The 21,067-nt window shown below is 36.4% G+C and overlaps 1 protein-coding gene across 1 annotated transcript in view; it reads right to left on the bottom strand.

Annotated features, from left to right (window-relative positions):
• The window catches only part of LOC121380777 (polycomb complex protein BMI-1-like), a 38,901-nt gene that overhangs the window by 4,771 nt on the left and 13,063 nt on the right, over nt 1–21,067 (bottom strand). Inside the window, exons 2-9 of the mRNA XM_041509745.1 lie at nt 19,884–19,995; nt 15,415–15,511; nt 10,357–10,412; nt 9,757–9,804; nt 8,604–8,706; nt 7,053–7,134; nt 5,899–5,997; nt 422–502 (exon numbers count right to left, since the gene is read on the bottom strand). Of these exons, the coding sequence (XP_041365679.1) occupies nt 422–502; nt 5,899–5,997; nt 7,053–7,134; nt 8,604–8,706; nt 9,757–9,804; nt 10,357–10,412; nt 15,415–15,511; nt 19,884–19,995 (678 nt within the window). The remainder of the gene's footprint in view (nt 1–421; nt 503–5,898; nt 5,998–7,052; nt 7,135–8,603; nt 8,707–9,756; nt 9,805–10,356; nt 10,413–15,414; nt 15,512–19,883; nt 19,996–21,067) is intronic.

The following is a 21,067-nucleotide window of genomic DNA, read 5'->3' as shown; positions in this document are numbered from 1 at the left end:
TTGTTGCTTTACTTATATATTTTGACTTATGTTTTTCAAACTTGATTGTTGTTTGAAGGCCGCAAAAAACTGGATGTGTTAACTGCGAAAGATCAAAAAGTTGTTTGTATTTTTTTATATAATGGGGAGATTACAGTTTTAATGAAAATAAAACTTAAAGAAAATATTTATTCCACTATACCAATCCCATATGAAATACATTTGATACATGAATACAATTTTTTAAAACCCCACACATAATATAGCATGAAATAAGTTATTATTTTATTTATTTTGTAATTCAGAAAATAAGCTTATCTATTTTTTTTATAAATCGGAAGAAAAGGATTCAAAAGAATAGATATCAAATACACGAATATAAAAAACATCAAAATTTGTAATAGAAACTGATTTAGTATTGTGATTGTTGAAGATGACCTACCCGTCTCCACGTGTAGATGTATGCGATATCGATGAGCGTGTAGTAATCGCGAAGTCCCTCATCAGTGTGGTAGATATCAATCTGAAATAGACAACACCGCTTTACTACCGTGTACTTTTCACGTGGCAGGGTCTAACATAGCCGAAAATAAGAGGGATCGCAGTACAAACAATAATCAGGCCAACCGTTTTAACCTAGAAAATAAAAAAGGGTATTTTTAAATTAAAAAGGGCAATTTTTGTTTGCTATTATGCTAAATCTAAGGTTTTAATTTACCCTCTTCAGGGTAATGTCCTGCTTTGCTGGCACTAACGGAGTGATTGATAGACGTTTTCGATACTCATCTGTGCAACGCTATTGTCTGCTACGTTGTCGACCAGGACCGAGTTCTGCTGGACCGAGTTCTGCTAGACCGAGCAGGAAAACGTTCGGGAGTCTGGTTTACGAGCTTCACGTCAAATCATATCGCGTAACTGGTTCGCGAATGTTAGCGTCGCTCGCCGTCGCTGAACACGGGACCGTCAAAGTCACATGGTTATCCCACGAGATATTTACACTGATCTAATGCTAGTTCAGTTATCTGTTACGTCGTTTCATAGCAAGATTCAGTTAGGGGCCTGTACACACCTGTACACATGTGCATTTACTACAAATTAACGTGGTTTGGTCGGTGTGGAATTATTTAGTTTTCTTAATAAACTAACGTGATACCAAATGTAAATTATTTTTGTATGTACACTGTATTACATTTATTATATATTTTAATTTATCCGATCGAAAACGTATGATACAAACATAAATTTAAAAGACAGGTTTTCGTATTCTTACCCCAATCCCCCCTAGGGATGCTCTCTCTCTGTGTCTGTGTCTGTGTCTGTCTGTGTGTGTGTGTGTCTCTCTCTCTCTCTCTCTCTCTCTCTCTCTCTCTCTCTCTCTCTCTCTCTCTCTCTCTCTCTCTCTCTCTCTGTGTGTGTGTGTGTGTGTGTGTGTGTGTGTGTGTCTCGGTGTGTGTATCTGTGTGTGTCGGGGGGGGGGGGGGGCGGTCATAATAAACTAATGTGACAAGAAATGTAAAGTATGTTTGTATGTACAGTGTATTGTATTTATAATATATTTCAATTTATTCAATCGCTTATCGTATCGAAAACGTATGACCCTGAAATAAATCTAAGCGATAGGTTTTCGTATTCCTACTCTCACGCCCGCTAGTTTATCAACTAATTTGATTAGTAGGCCAATAACTCGGGAAACTGAATGGTCACTTTTAAAAATCAACTCCCACCCCCAACCCCACCCCACCCCACCCCCAACAAAAGCCACCACATTAAAAACATGTGCGCTGATGCGATGGGATAGGGGCTGACATTACAACCTATGACACCTTCTACCAGACTTACGTTCTCATTGGGTGAGCAGCTATTTATTACACTCATATACGGGCTAGTAACACACAGTGCAAAATGAAGTAGACTTATTTGTGAGCTTACTGGCACTACATTCCATTGTGCTCTCTTCTTATCCCGGTAATGATATATTTGAAACTGCGTGCATGCTACCCAGAACACCCCCATCCCGCGCCGGCACTCCTGTCCGCCCGCCCGCACTAAGTACCTCTCCGAATCCCACGTCACGTCCAATGTGCGATAAACCCCACAAAACCCTTTGTGTGGCGCGGCCACCTCGAACCCGATCATGTGTAGCCGAGATGGTTTATTGTAAAACCGCAACTATTGGTTTTCCCAGTAGTGTCAATAAACAACGAAGTCATACCCCCCCCCCCATCTCCCCCGTTCTGACCTGCCCAGAGAACGGAGAGGTAAACCGGAAGCGGGCCGATGGTGTACACTTGTAAATCGACTGATTACATCAATCAAGTTTGACACTGTAAACCGTCGTTGTAACAGGCATGGGGATAGATGTGTATTAGTAAAAGCAATGACAATTTATGTATAGCATTTCTTAAAAACTAAAGTTCAAATATCTGGTTCCATGGTTTAATAACAAATACAAATACATATATATATATATATATATATATATATATATATATATATATATATATTTATTTATGTATTTATTTACTTATAACCTGACATTATAATGTATACTGAAAATTCTTAATGCAAGAGAATAAAACAATAAATAAATACACAAACAATAAATAAAATGAATATAAATAAATAAATAAATAAATAAAAACAAACAAACAAACAAACAAACATTATTAAAAATAAATAAAATTATATTATGTTATTTCAAAAGGCTAAGTAATTATAAATTTCCGTTTATTTTACATTCTCTTGTTGTGAAATTTATTTAATTTCGCTTCAGAATTTCATTATCACAAATACATTCTCATTTTCAAGAGAACATCAGGATTTTAAGCATATACAAATTATTATTCTTCATATGTGTACAATAGGTCGTATATCGAAATAATGTTCACAGTAACACTGCTATAGATCTATTTATTATTTTATGAGTCAATAACAAAGACTTTTATTGTAAATTAAAAAAGAAATTCTTGTAAACTTTGACCGTATAATCTTAAGAAACAACCGACAACCGTACACACACACAATATAATAAATAAATTAATAAATAAATAAATAATTATTTTCCTCAACTCAGTTTTGTAAATATTATGTTAAACATCTCAAACTATCGAAGTGCTTGAACAATTAAAACATATCCATTGATGCTGCTACGTAATTCGGCGTAATTTTAACTGAACTATATATATATATATATATATATATATATATATATATATATATATATATATATATATATATATATATATATATATATATATATATATATATATTGATCTATAAAACGTAGTAAGTAATAAATATGCCCACATGCTTTAAACTACAATAGAAAATCAATTGTATTTTTCCTTTATGTAGCCATGTATATTATGTCGAAAACACGCAACAATGACAACACGTATACATAATGACGCCATTACAAAATCAACTGACCGGTCTTTTCTAAATAACAGAATTTTTTCATTAACTCAACAGAATACTGCAATGTAGTCGCGAAAGGGTTAACGTCCGATTCGGCTGCAGGTGTTAAATAGTAAATAAATATGGCTTCGTCTCCGGCCACAACCTGTCATTGTAATGCGCTGGGTTGGAAATGAACAATGCAATGATTCGGCGGCTCGGAAAATTAGAATTTAGTGATGAATTTGCATATATTGTACACCTCCACAACTGATTTACCAAGCGTGGCTCTACTTATGAACAAAAAAGAACGAAGAAAAAAAGAAAGAAAAAAACCCCGAAGACATAGTAAATGAATATTAATCAAACGAAAGTAGTCGTCATTAAAAGAAAGGTCAAGGCAGGTCAATGAACTTATCGCGCCCGTTGAAATTGCGCGTGACGTATTTACAACCTGCGTGCTTCGCTGTTATTATGAATCCACTTTACTCCAAAGAAATATAATCTAGTAATTAAAGCGATCAGTAAATTTAATGTCTGCCATATATTATTATTACCGACAGAAATTGAGATAAATTTAAAACAAGTCATTGATGTCTACGATCCCAGACGCATCGTTATGTCATTAATAAAATAACGAAATACGTAGAACGTCTTCTTTACAGACCACTTCACAGGTGAGGCGCCCGAAGAGGTGGAACTTCCAATACACACAAAACGTCTTACCAGTTTTTGTATGTTAAAATCAATTTACATCATTATTACCCAAATTATGACAACTTAGTTTTAGGCCCGTGTGCAAGGCATTGTGCAGGTTTGGGGGGGGGGGGGGGGGGGGGTGGTTAAGATTATTGCGATCTAAATTTTTAAGGGGCTTGGGTCATGACCCCCCCCTCCAAAAAAAAAATACACTGGAAAACAAAACAAAAGAAAGTTCATTTGGAGCTGCCCCCAAAATCCCTTTCTCCACACAAGCCTGAGTTTGCTTATTGTTAAACGTTGAGTTTGATCACAAAACTCCAAAGTACCTTCGTACTTAGTCCAACGTTCAGCAAGCATAGCTAACGTTCGTGAACTATTTGACTGGTTTCCACAGTGGTCAGTGGTTTTAACGTGAAGCGAATAAACCAGTTTAGCGGACATTGTCTTATTCGGTCTTAATAAACGCGGCTCTGGGATAACGTGTGTTACGAACATGCTCTAATAAAGATGATAAAATTCACGACACTTCAGCTGTTACAGACAAAATAACATATATACGGACACTGCTATTAATTTATTACAACCCACGCACTACTGACCGAACTGAAAACACCAGACCTTGTCCTTGTTGAGGGGAGGGGCGGGACGTAGCCCAGTGGTACAGCGCTCGCTCGGTGCGCGGACGGTGTGAGATTGATCCCCGTCGGTGGCCCCAATGCGCTATTTCTCGTTCCAGCCAGTGCACCACGACTGGTATATCAAAGGCCGTGGTATGTACTACCCTGTCTGTGGGATGGTGCATATAAAAGATCCCTTGCTGCTAATCGAAAAAGAGTAGCCCATGAAGTGGCGACAGCGGTGTCCTCTCTCAATATCTGTTTGGTCCTTAACCATATGTCTGACGCCATATAACCGTAAATAAAAATGTGTTGAGTGCGTCGTTAAATAAAACATTTCTTTCTTTCTTTCTTGAGGGGAATTTATTTATGTATATGTGTGTAACAGACAGATGGGGAGTGCGGTGGCAATCGTAAGATATCTCATACAAAAACAAAAACATGCCATGGCACAATGGGTGCTCACCGATAATGAACATCGATCTTCAGATCTCCTTTATTGTGCATACGGTAATCACTTCGGCGTGTACTAATGTAATATATAGCACTCATAGTGGAACCCATATGATAACTGGCTGATAAGTCTAGTTCAGTGTTCGTCTAACACACCTGCTAGTTGGCTATAGTAAGTAAAATATCAATCTCAGTACAGTCTATATGGTCACTGAGCAAATTTACGATACCATACTGCAAGTAATATTTTAGTATAACATATTTGGTAAATGACAAGCAAGTTATATTTCAGTAAAACTTAGCCTACCTAATAATTGACTACCAAGTAATATTTCAGTATAATGTATCTGGTAAATGACTGGCTAGATATATTTCAGTAACACTTACCTAATAATTGACTACTAAGTAATATTTCAGTATAACGTATCTGGTAAATCACTGGCAAGTTATATTTCAGTAAAACTTAGCCTACCTGATAATTGACTACCAAGTAATATTTCAGTATAACGTATTTGTTATATCACTGGCAAGTTATATTTCAGAATACTTACCTGATAATTGACTACCAAGTAATATTTCAGTATAACATGCCTGGTAATTTATGGGCAAGTCATATTTCAGTATAACATACCTGGTAATTGACGGGGAAGTCATATTTCAGTATAACATACCTGGTAATTGATGGGCAAGTCATATTTCAGTATAACATACCTGGTAATTGACGGGCAAGTCATATTTCAGTATAACATACCTGGTAATTGACGGGCAAGTCATACTTTAGTCTGAGAAACTTCTTGAGATGTCCCACACTGACAGCTGCCGGACACAGTAAATACCGGATATCACGTTTCTGTGCAAAATAAAGTGTAGAGTTCATTGGTACATCATTACTAAGATTGCTGACACAATGACTATGTACAGTCACCACTGGCTTTAAAGAACATGTGTACTAAGAAATATTTCCGCATGAATCGTCATACTAGCTGTCGATTAACATTTTAACAATAATAATAATTAATCCAGATGTGGATCCAAAGGGGAAAACCTGAGGACCCGCCACTCCCTCGCCTACAATATTCAATTGCCCCTTCTTTATGTTTACTTTTTTTCCCATTGTGATGTCCATTTGACGAATTGATCTATGTTCCCTTTTCCCGTTAGTCTTCCCTGGAAAATATTTCCGTATGCAAAATACACATACAACTCATTTAGTAAACTCGTTCAATTTCATTGTTAATCACTGGTTGTGTCTAGTCTGGGATCGATTTCCGTCGGTGGGCCCATTGGGCTAGTTCTCGTTCCAGCCAGTGCACCACGACTGGCATATCAAAGGCCGTGGTATGCGCTATCCTGTCTGTGAGATGGTGTATATAACAGATCCCTTGCTACTAATGGTAAAAATGCAACGGGCTTCCTCTCTAAGACTATATTTCAAAATTACCAAATGTTTGTCATCCAATAGCCAATGATTAATAAGTCAATGTGCTCTAGTGGTATCGTTAAACAAAACAAACTCTACTTTGGTTGCTGCTATAAAATAAAACACACACACACACACACACACACACACACACCCAACACAACAGTTTCCTATGATAGCAATGGTGGGGAGGGCAGCCACAAAATTCTTAAAATATTAATTATAGATTTTTGAAGACAAATGAGCCAAGCTACCAAAGACATTGAGATCTGCAGGGTTTTATTTCTAGTGGCGTGTCTCTCGGGATCGTTTTTAACTGAAGATGCTCAGAGACGCATTGTTAGGGAAATTTTGTGTTGTACATTGTGGATGATGAATTTTAACAACTGTCTTTGAAAAGGGTGGGTCAAGGACCTCCTGATCAAGCCCCTCCACCCACCCCACCTCCCACCCACCTGACCCCAGCATCCCCAAATGCTTCTTACCTCGCCTGTGGCTGGATCGACATCTCCGTTCTGGAAACTCTCCTGTCTCATCTTGCGCAGAACGCTCGGGTCCGGGACACCACTGAAACACGAAACACGTCATCATCAACTGTACGTGGAGAACGTTTAACACACATGACCTAATAAATAAACCATTTCCTTTACATTCACAACTGTCAGAGACCACGACGTCATAAATAAACCATCTTCTTTACATTCACAACGTCATGGGAGACCACGACGTCATAAATAAAGCATCTTATTTAAATCCACATCTCGAACTGTTAATAAACCTTGGTATATCAAAGGCCGTTCATGACGTAATTTAATTCATTGTTATTAAGTTCACGCTACAAGACTGCTCACACCACATTCATCTAACATTAGACGCAAAAACCAGTCTAGCTTGCGACCTCGATTGCTCGCCCTCTCGAACAAGCTTTTGAATTGGTCCCCCTGCATTAACCATCCATCACCTACAGCTTGTTGGGAGTACGGCATAAAGCAACAACAGATCGATAAATTTCGTTACTGCCGAACACACGAATTCTTTAGAATCTAGAAAACCATAACCGTGTGGCGAGTCTGATTCTATGAAAGCAAGGGACGGCTCAGTCATAGCCCGGTCGCCTGGCGTGCTATTGGTCGTATGATCGATTCCCCAAAATGAAGCTGTATTCTGCACATGGCATATCAAAGGTCATATATACTGAATAACACAGAGAATAGCATCGTAACAAACTCGTATGGTATTCTGTTGTTGTTGTTTTTTCACACGCAGATTTTTGTTTTCGAGTTTATATCCAGTTACGGATCAAGCACGCTTTTCTGAGCAAACGCATCATATATCTGGGCTGTCTGTGCACAGCAGAGATCAATAAATAGTTTGGTGTTACGATCATTAGTGTGATAGATGGTTGTGCAATACTAATGGCCTTATACCTCCACACTGAGCCGTTTTATGTGATATTGTGCTGGAGCCTGTACAGGGTCACGAACCCTGAGCCTGCAGTCCTAAAAGATGATTCACATATCCTAGTTTCAACGCAAAATGGAAACGTGGTTTGAAAACGGGGTCACACCCTTAAAAATAGAGCCATACCCATTACTTCTCAGAGGTATGCCTAAGTGCGTTTTTAAAACTATGAAAAATGCGTTTTGTGGTATTACAAACACTTCGAATGTAGGGAAGAGGATAATCTAAACAATAAAGATAAAAAAAACCCAGCCATAGTCTTTAAAGAATAGTGCGTCACAGAATCGAAGCACCTTGGTGGATCCATTCAACTGATTGGGGTTTTCTCGTTCCAACCAGTACAACACAACTCGTCAAAGGCTGTAGTATGTGCTTTCCTCTCTGTGTGATAGTGCATATAAAAAGATACCTTGTTGCAATAGGAAAAAAGTAGCGAGTTTCCTCTGATGACAACGTGTCAGAATTACCAAATTTTTTACATCGAATAGCCAGTGATTAATTAATCAATGTGTTCCAATGGTGTCGTTGAACAAAACAAACTTTAACTTTCACTTTTAACTACAACTTGTACTTACTGTCTGCAGTACTCGAGAGACAGACTGATGTTTTCGTCCGCGGTGTAGATAACGCGTTCAGCCATCTCGTCCCCGCGAGCCTCGCTCGGCGCTTTGGGCGTGTCTGAAACAAACAAGGAAATGAACGGTGGAAAACACTTCTCAAAGCTGTATAGGGGAATCATAGTCAGGTACTTTTCAATAGCAGGAAAGAAGTATCTTTAAAATACGCACCCATATACTAGTATACCAATAATTTCTATTAAAAAAAAACAACCCCAAAAAACCCCCACTGACCATGTGCTTATAAAGACCTCTGAGAATTGAAAATTACCGGCCTCGGTGTTGTGGTTAAACCATCGGACATAAGGCTGGTAGGTACCGGGTTCGCAGCCCGGTACCGACTCCCACACAGAGCGAGTTTTAATGACTCAGTGGATAGGTGTAAGACCACTACACCCTCCTTTCTCTCACTAACAACTAGCCCACTGTCCTGAACAGACAGCCCAGACAGATGATGTGTGTGTGTGTGCCCAGGACAGCGTGCTTAAACCATAATTGGATATAAACACAAAAATAAGTTATAATGAAATGAATAAATGAAAAATTGGCATAAACCTTTCACTGGTTATGCAAAAACAAATTCAGTTAACCAATTTCGATGGATTGCGTACAAACGAAATGTGAATGAAAATCTTAAATTTAACGCGCAAACAAAAGAAATATGGTTTACGCAAAACTAGACCTGCGCAAGCATGGCCTGAACGAAACTAACGTTCTCGCAATGTTCAGAGACCTGAATATATAACTTTTAAAGTCTAGACTCGTCTTGAGACTTTAACGTCATGGCAGCGCATAAGCATAACGTCACTGAAGATTCGAGTCCAGAGTCAAGTTTTATAAGCACGAGTCAAGGTACCAATAATTAAATATTCACAAATATTCAGGGACTCACCCACTCTAAAATAGTTAGGGCGGAGTGCAAAACGAATAGGGGCAGGACAAAAAAGGGACTCCTCAAGTCGGACAAAACGGACACATCTAAACCAAACTGACATGGAGTTTTGTTTTGTTTTTTTCCCTGGGGAAAGAAATTTCCCCCTTCGTCTCACGCCCGCTATATTCGGCCCTACTGTATCAGGTTTTGTGTGATATATAAACCTGTTGTACCTACCTGGAGTGGGCTGTTCTGCGTAAAATGTACGCCGCCGCTTCATTTCATCTGGAAGACAAGTTTACAATATTACTCAAACATAAAACATATACAGTAGTGATGTTACTAATATGCATTGTGAAGAACATATAAATTATATATACATAAATGTAATGTACATTATGTACATATATAACATATATAATGTACATATATAACTTATATAAACATAAATGTATTGTAGTGAATATATATGCTTGTACATCGGTAATATATTATACCGAGTATATACATGCTATTATATACCTATTAAATATTTAATAACATGTATATTATATATACTCGACATAATATATTACCGATGTACAAGCATATATATTCACCACATTACATCTATGTTAATAAATGATTAACGTACTGTCATTAAAGATCAATAATTATGGTGGACTTTTGAAAATAAAATTAATGTTTACTGACTCTTAAGTATAAGCACATTAATTTTGCTGACATGTCGGGGTATTCTCCCGGAAAAACACATTGAACAAAAACATAGGTTTTCGACCCCCACCTTTTTTTCTCTGAACACCCGCCTGAACACAGTACTATGTTCTTAATACTTACTTGTATAGAGACCAGGCACGAGTTTGTAGACCAAGTCTTGAAGCGTCTTGTCCGCCCTGAAACACAATGATTGAATCAGCAACACAAACATCCCACACGCCACACCATGTCGTTTTACTCCACTCAAACTTTTAATCACTACTACTAAATAAAATAAAATAAAATAATATGAAATAATATGAAATAATGTAAAATAAAATACCTTTTAAAAAGTCGAAACATGCACATAAATAATGCAACGTGTGTACACTTTACAAAACTACGAAGTGAGTACAATAATAAGTGTATTTTAGATGCTGTACCCAGTCCCTGCTAACATTTGATATCCTTCTGACAGTGTCCTTTCTTCATATTTAGTACTAATATTCCAAGTGTTTTAACCCCCCCCCCCCCCCCCCCCCCCCCCCCCCCCCCCCCCCCCCGTTCTCAAAATCACGGACCTTCCTCACTGGCCTGCAGCGTCCTTACCTGGTTTAAAATTAAAAATGCTAAATAATAATATCAAAATATTAATAATTAATTTACTACAATTTAACAATGTGTGTCGCGCTACTATTTACTATAAATATTTGCTTCCTTTAAAAACACAAACAATTTGTTTAAAATTACATGTCCATGCTTCTATTCGTTTGGGTCTGATTAGTAATACGTGTAATAGTAAATGAGGTAAAATATTTAATTGCATTAACCGATATTAACTAGTATTAACTGAGATGTCTTCAATTTGTTTTGCATTTGTAATATTTTGAGTGCTTAGTAATTATATTAAGCGAGGTGTATCTGGGTACAATATTAACTCATATTAATTGAGAAATGTAAAGTTTTATTTGAAATCAAACCGAGTGTGTTTTGAATGTTTCTACATGCAAACATACTTGCATCATCATCATTGTTCAAACTATTTATTAAGTATTATTCACTAAACTGGTCACTAAGGTGTTATACATGTATCTTTATCTGTATGTCTTGTTTTTGTTATTCTGTAAATATGAACGAATTAGGAAATGTATACTGGTCCACATGAAGGTAACCCTCAGGTGATTAGCGTTTCTACCATTCTTACCATTCTGTTAATTGTTCGATCAAAAGGAATTTAGGACAAATTGCATTTCAACCAAATGGGAATGAACAGTTTGAATCCTCTTTATTGGCGCTATGATTACGTATCGATGCATTTAACTTAACAAGACTAAATATTACTACTTTTGAATATCACGTTTAACTTTATATATCACAGTTGATGAATGTAAAATTCGTAAATCACTCACATTAAAGTTGTATTTCACTAGAATTAAATACTAAGTTTCTGTGCCACTGAATTCTAACTTGGTATCATTAAATATTAAATTTGTATCTCCCTACCATTATAATAAAATTGAATTAACCACTACGTTTAAATATTAACTTTGTATGTATGTCACTACATTATTTATTAATTGGTATTTTATTCTCACTAAAATTAATGTTAACTGTATTTAACTACGAATAAATTTCGCCTGCATTTCCGTGACTGTTAATTATTAGGTTGAATTTTACTGGTATCTATCATTTAATATTTATTTTATATCCCTCGTCAAATATGTAGTCGTTATGTAACAATGTTTCTCGTGTCATATGAAGAATTATACACTCCACGCGCAATGACAGCTCGAGTAAATATCCTAAGTTTATTACATAAGGCAAGCCTATTAAAGACAATGTTAAATGTTTAGGTATCATGACAACAGTAATAACATTAACTCACTAAGAAAAAAATAACGTCTTTAAAGGCGACTTTCGGTAAATTGCTTTTGGACTCTTGTAATAAAAAATAGTACAGTATATCATTATATGTGTTACTCAACGAATAAAGTTAGGGGAATGTTCCACGTGTTCGCAATCTGCATACGTATACGTAATCCGCAATCAGTAGCAATCACTTTCTACGCAAATAGATTGAGTAGACTCCATTTATGCGTCTCCGTTTACGTGTGCGTATCTATACCTTATTAATTACGAATACGTATACGGGCATACGGATTCTGGACAAATGAAATGTGTACCTTAGATGTACGGCCATTTAGTATCCATGATCATAACCTATGCTCTTAGAGAGAAAAAATTAACCTTAAAATTTAACTGCAACACGCTTAGGAAATGAATAAAACAATAATAGGATGAGTCTGGTTTATTTACAGTTTGGATACTATCGAACCGGCGTTAGTAAGCAGGTAAAGTAAATCCACTAAAATATAATCCTATCGTCGTCAGTTCCATAATCGAATCAGTGCCGTACGATGCCGTACGATATCGCGTTTATTTCACGGGGAGATTTGATGCAATTAACACACACCGTATTACCATTTTACTTAACGGTTATCACAGATGATAGTCGTCAAAATGAGTGCTTTATTGCGGTTAACGACTGATATCTACCCACAAGCGCGTAAGGCCATAACGCAAAATCAATAACCGTACTGGTATTTGTCGGTTTGAAAAAAACCGTTTCTAATGTCGGCATCTTCAAAGAAAAGGCAATGTTTTTGATCAGTGAATAGAACAGACGGATTGAAACAGGGAATTACAAAGATTAGGACACGAAATGATAATTCAGATTTAGTCACGCTTGAAGTAGCCTTTTCTTCAAGGAAGGGTGTCATACTCAATATTTATAGACTCGCTTAGTTGTAGGAAATTCTACCGCAGTCAAACACAGTGTTTCATGAACATCTTTCTAACCGAAAATCAACAGATGAAATAAGCATATCTATTTTAACATGAAAAAGACACCCACCCCAACCAAAGACTCGGATTAAGTTTATGTGTTCCAACCAAATGGAAGTAGTTCAACAAAACCAGAAGAAGGCGCAGTAGAAGTAGAAGTAGTAGTAGTAGTAGTAGTAGTAGTAGTAGTAGTAGTAGTAGTAGTAGTAGTAGTAGTAGTAGTAGTAGTAGTAGTATCAATATTAGCAATAGTAGTATCATAGTATCAATATCATTAGTAGTAGCAGTAGTAGTAGTAATTATTATTAGTAATTATTATTACTAGTAGTAGTAGTATTAGTAGCAGCAGTAGTAGTACCATTAGTAATTAGTAGTATTAGTAGTATTAGTAATAGTAGTAATATTTGTTGTAGTAACAGTGGTAGTACCAATGTCAACAGTAGTATCAGGCAGCAGCAGTAGTACTACTTGTAGTAGTAGCTGTTAGTAGTAGTAGTAGTAGTAGTAGTATCAATATTAGCAATAGTAGTATCATAGTATCAGTATCATTAGTAGTAGCAGTAGTAGTAGTAATTATTATTAGTAATTATTAGTAGTAGTAGTAGTAGTATTAGTAGCAGCAGTAGTAGTACCATTAGTAATTAGTAGTATTAGTAATAGTAGTAATATTTGTTGTAGTAACAGTGGTAGTACCAATGTCAACAGTAGTATCAGGCAGCAGCAGCAGCAGTAGTACTACTTGTAGTAGTAGCTGTTAGTAGTAGTAGTAATAGGTGGTAGTAGTAGACGCAGCTGGTAGTAGTAGTAGTAGTAGTAGTAGTAGTAGTAGTAGTAGTAGTAGAAGTATGTGTTGTAGTAACAGTAGTAGTACCAATGTCAACAGTAGTATCAGGCAGTAGCAGCAGCAGTAGTACTACTTGTAGTAGTAGTAGTAGTAGTAGAAACAGCTGTTAGTAGTAGTAGTAAGTAGTAGCTGTTAGTATTAGTAGCAGTATCTTTAAACCTCCGCTTGAAAAGGAGATGCCACTTTAGGAAAATTTAGCTTTATATAAAAACAAATATTTTAGCTGTCCAATTACTTGACAGCTCTATAAAACAAGCGAAACCTCATCATCCCCCATTCTTACCGTTATAACTATTATGGTGTCACGTGTGCGATGCCAGGTCAACGTGACCTGTCGCTAGCCCACGTGCTGGACACGTGTATGGCAAATTACAAACAAGAGTTCTTAGCCTGGCGAATATCAGCGCTCGTCCTGTCGAGTTGTGTCTCTCAGTCGAAGAAATCGACACCGGCAATGAACAGCAGAAATCGACGCCACTCGGAACGCCGGGCAAAGAAATCAATATCAGAGAAGTTGCTACTTCCATTGCGTGACGTGAAATTGGCGACCCACGCGGAAAACACATTCATAAATGCTGCGTTCAGCAACAAACATACAAGAATAACACTGCACGGCCTTGATTAATATTAATTGGTTTTCTCGTGAACGAAAAATTAATTCTGACCAAGCAAATGCGTCTTTTATTAAACGTAATCACGTGGTTCTTGTTATTTATATTTTCAATATGAAATTTTCGTTTTCCAAATACATTTATACCGTATTTGTATATATAAAAATCAAAATATTAATGTTTACTAAAGGAACTGACGTATTTACTACATTTGTTAATAAAATTATTAATTTATATAAAATATTACCATGACCTTATTTAGTCATTAGCAATGTGTCGTCATAACTTTTGTTATAATCAATTTAAAGTAGCAATCAATTTAATCATCACATGTTGAATTGAGTGTTGACGCATTAATTGATACAACGGAATATTGTTTTATTTTACGAATTCAAAGAAAAAACAAAAAAACAACAAAAAAACCAACATAAAAATTTAAAAAAATTATAAATAGACATGGGAATAAAGTAACTTTAAAAATGTCTTTTCAATGTAATTTTTTTTTTTTAATATATAAATAAATAAATAAATAAAAATAAGTACAAAAAAAGGTACTCACAAAAGCAATCTAGATAGTAAATCCGTAACATAGCATCAGGTTTTATTTATTGCATTTTAAAGGGACCGTCTTGTCTTCAGCAATTAAAAACGATTTCCTATTAATTGAGCCATTTTAACTAGTAAACGTGTATATTAAATACATTTCCTTGCATGGAATAGTAGTTTCAGTATATCCATGGTGTACAATTTAGCTTGCCCTACCAGAAACAGTCTACAGTATTAACAGACATCGATATTATAATGTATTTAATAAATAAATGTAGTCATTAAAAAGGATGTGTTATGACACAGTCTTTTGAAATGGCGTCACAGCATCCGAGTCTCACGGTCGTTATTTACCTGACATTCACGTGTGGCTTGGTTTTGTGCACCATGACGTCACAGATTGGGCAGTATTTGGTTGTTTCCAGGTAACTCACAATACACGTCTTGCAAACTGAAAAACAGAAAATACACATGTTCTCAGGTCTCTTTGGAATAGAAAATATGCGTAATCCATTCACAAAAAGAAAATCCCATCGTATGTGACCTATTTGATTTTACGTAACCTGTTAAAAGTGGTTTGACCATGTAAATTAATGTCCCAAAAGTAATGCGCGTACGAAAAATAGGTTATGCTGAGTGATACTTGCAATTTCCAGGACTGATTCTGATAATCTTTGGACCTAACTAGAACACACGAAAAAAAGGTGTTTTTTAATAACAGCGGGTGTTGGATGAGCTACTCCCTATATATTTTTAGTTATATATTAATTTTAAATAATCAATTAAATAAAAACTATTTAAAAATATAATAATAAAAAAAAACACACAATGAAGACTGGAAATAGACGTCAGTCACATGGATCTAACCGTGAGCGCCACCTATTGTTTTAGTGCTAAAGCGAGATAACTGGCAAATATCTCTAGTTGCTGGCATTAGTTTGCTAGCGGTGATTTAATTTGCGGAAAGAAGGCTCAATTGGCCAAGGGATTCAACGATCTACGTTCTGGTCTTTCCGGCAGTATGGTCTGAATTTACTCACACTGACCTCTTTAGCGGACTGTCCTTGGTTACACGATAATTATCATTCTATTTTGTATCTACCCATTAGCTAACAGTGTTGTGGGGTTTCAACCCCAGCCGTATATAGCTGTTTGGTAGTGCTGCCAATAGAAATAAACGTCGTTATAGAGATTCGAAAATTTCCGTTAAAATCCGCTGCCACCAACTCAAAACTCGGGAGCCTGTGCTAGGAAATTACGACAATCAGCCTAAAGATGAGTTTGTTTTGTTTAACGACACCACTAGAGCACACTGGTTTGTTAATCATCGGCTACTGGATGTCAAACACGGTCATTCTGACACGGTCAAAGAGAGAAAACCCGTATGTTTTTAATCGTTAATAGCAGGGAATCTTTTATATGCACCATCCCACAGACAGGATAGCACATACCACGGCCTTTGATATACCAGTCGTGGTGCACTGGCTGGAACGAGAATGAACCCAATGGACCCACCAACGTGGATCGATCCTAGTCAGAGACGTTTCAATGACTAGTATTGCACATTAAATAAATTTTTACCGCATGAAATATTAATGTTTGCATATTAAATGTATTTCTGATCGACCTAGTGTTTGTACTAGATCACCCTATATCCTTCATACGAAGGAAAGGAAGGAAATGTTTTATTTAACGAAGCTCACATTTTATTTGCGATTATATGGCGTCGGACATATGATTAAGGCCCACACAGATATTGAGAGAGGAAACACACTGACGCCACTCCATGGGCTACTCTTTTTCGATTAGCAGCAAGGGATCTTTTATATGCACCATCCCACAGACAGGATAACACATACCACGGGCTTTGTTATACCAGTCGTAGTGAACTGGCTAGAGCGAGAAATAGCCCAACGGGCCCACCGACGGGGATCGATCCCAGACCGACCGCGCATCGAGTGGAGGCTTTATCCCTGAGCTACGTCCCGCTCCTTGACACGAATATATATATAAATATATATATATATATATATATATATATATATATATATATATATATATATATATATATATATATATATATATATATATACGTATGAAGGATATTATTACGAGACCAATCCAGTTTGGTTACTGACATTGGTCTAAACATTCGGTATGTAATTTTAGTCGATAAAAGATTTTATTAGTCGAAAACATCTTACGATGGCAGCAAACTCGGGACAGTCTCTTTAAAGGCATATTGTCACGGATTAAAGGCATACTGTCACGGATTAAAGGCATACTGTCACGGATTTAAGGACCTTATTTCTCTAAAAATGGATAATAAATAAAAATTACATTCATTGTTGGAAACCAAATCTAGCTATCGCATCACCTTAATTGAACTATGATGGCGTGAAATCCAAGTCAACCTCTCGGCAATTTTAGCTTTTGAATTATGGACCATTGCCATAATTCAGTTACTTTTACAAAATATCATTAATAAATGGAGTATGGTGGTTATTGAAGATGGTTGAATAAAGTACATTTAGGGACAAATCAAATTATTTTTGTTCAGGTAATACTTTGTTAGACCATTAAATAGGTCAGTGGTCTGTGACAATATGCCTTTAACATATCGCAAAGATAATTCATATTTATAATAGATCACGTATCACTCTCTACAATGTACTGCAATCTATTATTATGTGATGAATATATAACTATATGGTTGATTATGGTTAATGTATAATATATGTATGTATACTTATAAGATAAACTACGGATACTGTATTATTATGTGTATGTATAATTATGTGATATTTATTTATTTTATACATAATGTATGTGTGCCTATGAACTGTAAGTTTATGTCGAATAAATTGTTATTATGCAAATGGTGTATCGCAAATAAAGGGATTACCGTTAAACGCATTAATATATCTCATACATGGTCTAGGATGAAAACTCATTTTGAGACAGCAAACCCAGCATTAAGGTCCGCAAATAGCCAAATAAGAAAGAAAGAAAGAAGTGTTTTATTTAACGACGCACTCAACACATTTTATTTACGGTTATATTGGCGTCAGACATATGGTTAAGGACCACATAGATTTTGAGAGGAAACCCGCTGTCGCCACTACATGGGCTACTCTTCCGATTGGCAGCAAGGGATCTTTTATTTGCGCTTCCCACAGGCAGGATAGCACAAACCATGGCCTTTGTTGAACCAGTTATGGATCACTGGTCGGTGCAAGTGGTTTACACCTACCCATTGAGCCTTGCGGAGCACTCACTCAGGGTTTGGAGTCGGTATCTGGATTAAAAATCCCATGCCTCGACTGGGATCCGAACCCAGTACCTACCAGCCTGTAGACCATAGCCAAATACGACACAGGTACCCCTTAATTATCGCACCACTAATACGTATTTCATGATGTAAGTGGTGGAATAAGAAAACGCTTATTTGTTTAACGACACTTTTAGAGTCCACTGATTCATTAATCGCTGAGTAAACATGTCACACATTTAATAATTCTGACACGTAGTCCTGAAAGGAAACCTACTACATTTGTCTCTTGGCCTGTGTATCTTTTTATGCACTTTCCCACATACAGGATAGCACATACCACGACATTTGATACGATATTTGGGACCCCGCTAAAAATATTCAAATGGCCGCTTATTATTATTATTTTTTTTTTTTTTTTCATTGGGATGTCATTTTGACGAGTTGGTTCATGTGCCTTTTTTCAGTTAGTCCTCCCCACCCTCACCTCACAAAATATGTCCTGTTCCGCCTCTGGGTCACACGTCATCGCCGAGGAACAGAGATGAATAACCCGACAAGGAATAAGGAATACATTATCAAAATGACATCAACAAATCACCCGCAGATAGAAACAATGGTAGAATAACTGTAAAACACATCAACCATTACAAGACAGCATCGTGTAATTGCTCTCCAGGTACCACTTGACTTTATGTATAATGTATTACTACGAGCGGGTTTCGTTAAACATGGCGTGCTTCTAAACTTGTTATTGTCACACAGGACAATGCTTTAAGAGTAATAAACTAAAATTACATGTATACGCAAATCACGGGTGTAGTGGGTGTCAGCAGTGTTCAATAAATGTTTGAGAAAGTCACTACTACCCCTCACAGAAGCTTTGGCTAGTGGCATATATATATATACACTGTGGCCGCTTAATACAGGTATTTCAGCGGTTTGGGATCCGATTTAGGTGTCCGTAGGCCGCGTTAGACAGGTGACCGCTTATTACAGGTGTATGTACATTATAAATCGTTTAGGACACCTGTAATATCAATATCATAGTAATACAGCTGATGATTTCCACTAGCTCAGAACAAACATTCACTAGCCAGGACCGAGGTCTAGTGGATTTGTTAAACCGCGGCCCGGTTGGTGGTCTTTACCTCATACAATTACTACGCACGAAATTTCCATAGGAATAAAATCACTTATTTAAAAATGTACTTCATTACTTCGCTAGATGAGATAGACTTGTTAGTTTGTTTTGTACGTTTCGTTATTCACTATCATGCAAATAATACCTAACATTTTCTTTAGAGCTCTAATTCCCATCAATGTGATCATTATATTAGTTTATTTATATGTATGTATGTATGTATGTATGTATGTAAGTATGTATGTATATAAAATGTATATTTTTTCGCAAAAAAACAAAACAAACTGCATCCACGAAAACAAAATTTCTATAATTTGAGAATGTTAATAAAGACACCAATGATTAATCAGTGAGCGATAAACGTAGTGACACAAAAAGAAAGGGCGAGAAATGTCGTGTACAACTCACATGAATGAAGACATTCGACGATGGTGGCGGCGTCAATGAAGTACCCCCCACAGAGGACGCAGATTAGATGGGGGTTCAGATCGGTGATCTTCAGGCGGGTCGTTCTGTGCATCTAGAAATGTAAAAATACATACATACATATATACATATATATCACTCATATATATTACGTCATACTGTTACATCTATAAGGAAGGAGAGAGATGTTTTATTTAACGACGCACTCAACACATTTCATTTAAGGTTATATGTCGTCGGACATATGGTTAAGGACCACATAAGTAAATCATAGATGCATATTAATTACTAAAAGGTGGGTTGAATAAAGAAAACATGTTGATTTCCTAATATTTCCACTCTCAGACATACAGCGATAATAGAATAGTTGTTTGTATGTTGTTTTTGTTGCTGGTTTTTATTTATTTTTTTACTTCGCTCAAGCTATAAATCCATAAACTATAAAATGTGTTTTCATCCACTGAATTTGTTGTTTTTCTTTACTAATAAAATAATACGTATCATGTACATATTTACATTTCACAAACAAGGGAATATTGAATGACTTGTAAGTTTTATTTTGGCAAATCTGCCAGCTTAGTGAATAATTCCGAAAGCTGCTTATGAAACCAACAGAGTCTTCTTTACTATAAATAATTTTTATTTTCTAAAAATGTATTATATAAAAACAAGTATTATAATTGGAAAGAGGAAGCATTATTTATTTATCTCAAAATAGTCTTTTTCCATTTCGCCGAATACGACGATATGATTGCGCAACGGTACTATGACGTCCCATCTCCCATGGCAACAGCTATTAATTGACTGATTTCCTGCCAGCGCATGCTCACCGAGGAATCCATTTCAATTCGAATGTCGATTTCTGCGGCAGACAGAGGAACTGTGGCACGATAGCTTAGACTTCCGTCCGCTAAAGACGGTCTTTCATTCTCCGGAGCAAATTAATCCTCGACATCGCGAGCTTTGATTAGTTCGTGCAAAAGACACGCGCGGCCAGTGTTGGTAAATTGGGTCGCGTCACGTCACAAGAGGCGTGGTACGTTATAACAGATTATGTCTCAATTTTTTTTGCTTTAATTTTGTTTTAAAATAAAAAGAAACAATCTTTGCTGGCAGAGGTTCAGTAATTTGTGTCGTTTTTTATATTATTTTATTTGTACTTTTCA

Source organism: Gigantopelta aegis, chromosome 9 (assembly GCF_016097555.1).
Source record: "Gigantopelta aegis isolate Gae_Host chromosome 9, Gae_host_genome, whole genome shotgun sequence".
Lineage (NCBI taxonomy): Eukaryota > Metazoa > Mollusca > Gastropoda > Neomphalida > Peltospiridae > Gigantopelta > Gigantopelta aegis.
This window is presented reverse-complemented; position numbering and strand designations above follow the sequence as displayed.